The sequence below is a fragment of the Cryptomeria japonica genome, unplaced genomic scaffold, assembly GCF_030272615.1.
Source record: "Cryptomeria japonica unplaced genomic scaffold, Sugi_1.0 HiC_scaffold_182, whole genome shotgun sequence".
NCBI classification, from domain to species: domain Eukaryota; kingdom Viridiplantae; phylum Streptophyta; class Pinopsida; order Cupressales; family Cupressaceae; genus Cryptomeria; species Cryptomeria japonica.
The window spans coordinates 88,251-93,201 of record NW_026729004.1 but is presented as its reverse complement, the minus strand read 5'-3'; the positions used below and the strand labels follow the sequence as shown (position 1 = coordinate 93,201).

At 34.6% G+C, this 4,951-nt stretch overlaps 1 protein-coding gene across 1 annotated transcript; it reads right to left on the bottom strand.

The window, feature by feature from the left end:
• Positions 1-397: 397 nt before the first annotated feature.
• On the bottom strand, positions 398-1,082 carry LOC131057727 (putative germin-like protein 2-3). The gene is made up of 2 exons (XM_057991888.1): positions 1,025-1,082; positions 398-930 (listed from the first exon to the last, which is right to left on the bottom strand). The coding sequence occupies exons 1-2, from the start codon at positions 1,080-1,082 to the stop codon at positions 398-400; spliced, it is 591 nt and encodes a 196-aa protein (XP_057847871.1).
• Between the last annotated feature and the right edge of the window lie 3,869 nt (positions 1,083-4,951).

The following is a 4,951-nucleotide window of genomic DNA, read 5'->3' as shown; positions in this document are numbered from 1 at the left end:
AAAATGAGGTTAAGACTATGTTAAAGAACACCCTTGACAGATTGGCATGCAAGAATTATAGTGTTACTCATTCTATCCAAGTCAAGCACTTTGTTTGTTGTTGTTCCTGCAATATTTATGTTAAAGAATATATTGTTAACATGTTGCAAATGAATGTATACCTAATACAAGGATGCTCTTGTATAAAATATTCATAAATGCCTTCAGATGCTTCAAATTAATCCTTCATCTTTGGAATATGCGGAGGATATAGTCATGTTCAAAACAGATGCTATGAATAGCAGAAGAGGACGGCAATAACTCTAGAAAGATTGTTTTATTGAACGGCAAGGAAAAAGAATTTGGGAAAGACTTGGTCCCCTCTTGATTGTTTTGTTTGATAGAACACAGCAAATTCTTATGCGAATTTCTTCTGAATGTAATCCACAACTTCCTGTGTGATGCGGAAGGCCTTGGCCAATACGGAATCTGGGAGAGGAGGATCCGCTGCAAACAGAGAGTTGGCGATTGTCTGAACTCCCGGAAGCTGGCTGCTCAATGCAGATATGGCCACCGCATTTTCATGCCCCACATTCTGCTGGAAATGCACAAGTGCCTTTGGAAACACAAACACATCTCCCTTCTCCAACGTTTTGCTGAAAAACTTGTTGTTGGTGTCAATGAAACCCACAAGAAGCTGGCCTTCCAGTAAAACAAGAACTTCGGTGGCTCTTGGGTGTGTGTGAGGAGGATTTATTCCACCCACTGCGTAGTCGATGCGGACCAACGATATTCCCAACGTATTGAGGCCTGGTATCTGTTTAACGTTCGCCATCGTTACGTTGGAGCCCACATCATTGTCGGTGTTCCCTGCCTGCCCAAGTCCCCGGAAGAAGAAGTCGTCTGCTGAAACTTGCATTGGGTCTTTGCAAACGAACCCGTTCACCAAAACTGTTTAAAGCAAAATCAAATCAATCTATTACTAACTCGACTCGTCTAATAAGCAAATCATTACCATTGTTTATGTATAAAGTTTTTTACTCACCTTTGCTTTCCTCATCTGCAACGCAGAAATCTTGCAAGGGATCGGAATCCCCTGCCATGACCCTGTCGCTGTAACAACATATCAACAGAAAAAGTCCCAGTGTGAAGTAAATCATTCGGTTAGCCATTATAATAGAAACGCAGATAGTACAAGAGCTCAGAAGGATATGAATGTGTGTTACAAGCCCATTACAAGCTTTATATAGCCCAAACCTTATGACTAATTCATCTTCACTCCGTATATTAAATCACCAATCCTTGTAATATTATAATAATATACTTCCAGAGTTGTTGCTCTTTTCGATACGTCAGAGTAAGTCTTGCTGCAGCATATGGCTATCTCACCTGCTACCGCAGATGTATTCTCACCATTCTTTCATTATCGTTGAAATTTTCTATCTTCTGCTGCATATGCTTATCTGAAGATCAGCTTACCTCCTGCCTTAGACGTATTCTTCCTCATATTCTCGCCACCGCCATTAATTTAGTAATGTGGAAACGATTAGACTTTATTGGAGCGATGGCCTTCTTCAAAGGAACTAATATATACATTTTTCTCAGCCGTCTCAGAATTGGTAAAAGAGGAAATTTTCTTGGATGTTGACACAAACACCGTCCATGCATGCTTTATATTGCGTCTTTCTTGAAAACCTTTTTACGCTCGGGTAGGATAATCTCAGTTTTATTATAAAAATATATGTGTTATATTCGTGAGCCTTTAAAACAAAGAATAGTTCTAAATTATCATTAATATTTTTGGTTTATAATATTAAGGATTCATGTTAATTATAGAGTTTGGTTGCAAGAGAATTTAAATAAATAAATAAGAGAATGGGTTGTTTTGTGATTGAAAGGATGAACTTGGTGTACAAGGCAAATTCATCGTGGCATGCGCATGTATATGTTACATACTCAACGTCATAGGACTCATGCTAGACGAGGTGAGAAAAGGAATAAGATGAGCGGGCGTTATGACACTCATTTCGCACAACGTAAAACAAGAATGATAAGGTGATCGAGATTTGGAACCCTTATGCAACATGTCTCAAGGGAGGAACTCCTGAAGGCAACATTCCCTCTAATTCCTAATTGGTAGTGAACCGGTCGGCCCTCTATGGCGTGACCTAACACCTATAGCTAAGTAAACCCTAACTAAGCTAAATTATATATAAATTTAACAAATTTTAACTAATTACCAATGATATATAAAGAGATTAAATGCGCCAAACGAATAAATGATAATTTTCTATTAAATATTTTTAATAAGTAAATATACTGTTTGTTTTAACTAAATATTAGCCACAACGATAGTTTATTCTTCTGAAGAGTCCAACTCAACTAAATTAAAACGAAATAAAGAGTGAATTTTCTCAATCCTAAGCTGATATTTTACTTTCTTTTAAAACCAAATTTTTGAAATAAAAGTATACTACACTTTGATTTCAGATTTAATTTAATTAATTACCATTCACTATCAATTAGATAAATTAAATTATTTCACTTGACTAATTAATTTGAGAGGCCACATCACATTTAAACGATTACAAGACATGTTAAATCCTAAAACCTAGCACACCAACTCCACCTAAGGTTTTTCATTTCCTAAAGTTATATTAAATTAAATTCTCTTAAAAGAATTAATTATCATGCTAAACCCGCTTAATGGGCCTTAACCGATATGGTAACACTAGAAACCCAAACTCAAGTTTGCTGTGTGTGTGTGTTTACAAAGGTAAATATACTTTGTATAAAATATATATTTTTAAATAGGTGAACATACACATCTAATTACAAATAACTATTTTTAATTTTAAACCAAAGTTTAAGTAGAGCAAGTTTTTTTATTTTGTAGGATAACAAAGAGAACAATATTTGCGTGATAAACATCCCCTTCACTTTATTAACTAAAAATATTAAGAAAAGTGCATGAAAATTTCACACTCTTAAAGCTAATTTAATCCACTATTACTAATAACTTTAATTTGTTCATTAAGTATCAATAACTTTTAAATGTATGAAATGCAAATTATCACAAGCGCTAAGTTATTTCTTAAACAAACTCAGCCCTTAAACAATATGTATATTTTTTAGAAAAGTAAAATATAATCGCTTCTAAACACAACAACATCATCATTTATCAACTTGATATACACAACATTGCAAGGGACCCATTTGATAAAATTTTTAACAACTTACTCCAACCCATTTAAAAAATGTAATAAAAATTCTAACCCAAACGTGAGAATGAATATTTTCATTCCAATGTCAAGGTAGCACCCCATTTGATTCCACAAAAAATCTTACAAAACACAATTTTTAAACAAGCCAATGGAGAGCTCACCTTCCAACATTTGGGCTTTCTCACAACCAACCCCCAAGCTAAGAGGCCCATGAGAAACTTGATTTCCCAATATAAATACTCCACGCAGATGTAAAATCCATTAAGGGAGTCCAACACCATATAATTCACATCCCTTCTAAATTATATCGAACCATTTTTCCACAGATTTTCCAAAAGAATCAAGGATACTCATACCCAAGAAATCTCCTTCTCAACGAGAAAAAATCGTTCCCTTGGAGGTTCCACATATCCCTCACCCTACACATGAGTTTCTCTGATCAACTTGGGAGAGCCTAAACCCTCACACACGTGTCATATACATAAGAAAAGACATAGAAAGATGAAATTTAAAAATCAAATCAAAAGCCTCCACTAACATATTTACAACAAAATGGAATATAGCATTCTAAAGATTGAATCATATCAAAATATTTCCTTAATAGATGAGGAGGGTTTGATAGAAATTTCTCAAAGACTCTTTTGAGTCCTTCCACAAGGCCTCCCAAAAAATCCCAAAAAGAAAGATGCAAAAAATAAAATAATAAGCCATACAAAGACTCTTAGAATGGTATATACAATATGTGTCATATGGCCTCCCCTCCCCTGGTCAGGAGGTACCACATTGATCTCATTCACCTCCTCTAACCCCTTCTCACCAAAACCTAAGGGTATGTGGATATCACAAATGCTCCTACGTGTGAGAGCATTGGGATGAGAGGAATAATATTGTATACTCTTCCCCAATAGGATCCTTTGGATCCACTCATATGTGTGAGGCATGCGGAAGCACCATTCACAAAATTGTTGGAGTGGATTTGAAAGTGGTAATTTACTTACTGTCACCCGCAAGTTAGACTTTCGACACCTTTTTTCTAAGAGACTTGGACAAGATCAAATGATGGCAAAATCCCACGGACTAATTCCCAAAAAGGTATCCAACTCATAAGTGTTTCTTTATGGGCCTAAATACACTCAAAAATAGATGAAACCGACACTTTAAAATCATTCAAAAAAATGCTCAACATAACACCTATTTTTTCTATAAGGATGCCACTGGGCGCAGATACTAACTTACTCATATATAAAAACAAAATAAAAATATATTTAAAAAAAAAAATACATCACATTACAACAATTGCTAAAATCAAAGACCTTAGTCCCTATCATTAACTAAGGTCAAGGCTTCACTAAGAATTTAAAATGAATAGGATTTTCTTAGGAAACTCCAATTTCTATTAGCTATGAAAATTTCCTACACACTCAAAGAAAATAAATAAATTTCCAATATAGGTTGAAATAAAATGCACACATAATCATACATTTGATAAAAGAATAATTCTTCACTACCAACATAGTCCAATACAACATCGTACTATAACTTGATTATATTTTAATGTTTATTAACGAAATCTGACATTGATTTGTAATATAAAAAGTGTAGATAAAATTTGTTTTTGATTGGATAAGGTGGGAAGAGGGTCCCACAACCAAAGTTAGAATACTAGAATAAAGAAGTTCAATAACAAACAAGTTACTGCGCCGACACAACCGCAAAACTACCAAAATAACAAACCACGAAAAAATATT

Bases quoted from the DNA above. Each gene is read 5' to 3' on its own strand.
- LOC131057727 (XM_057991888.1), bottom strand. From the start codon at position 1,082: ATGGCAGGGGATTCCGATCCCTTGCAAGATTTCTGCGTTGCAGATGAG. The intron at 931-1,024 runs GTGAGTAAAAAA...TGCTTTAAACAG, and splicing joins TGCAGATGAGGAAAGCAAAG to TTTTGGTGAACGGGTTCGTT.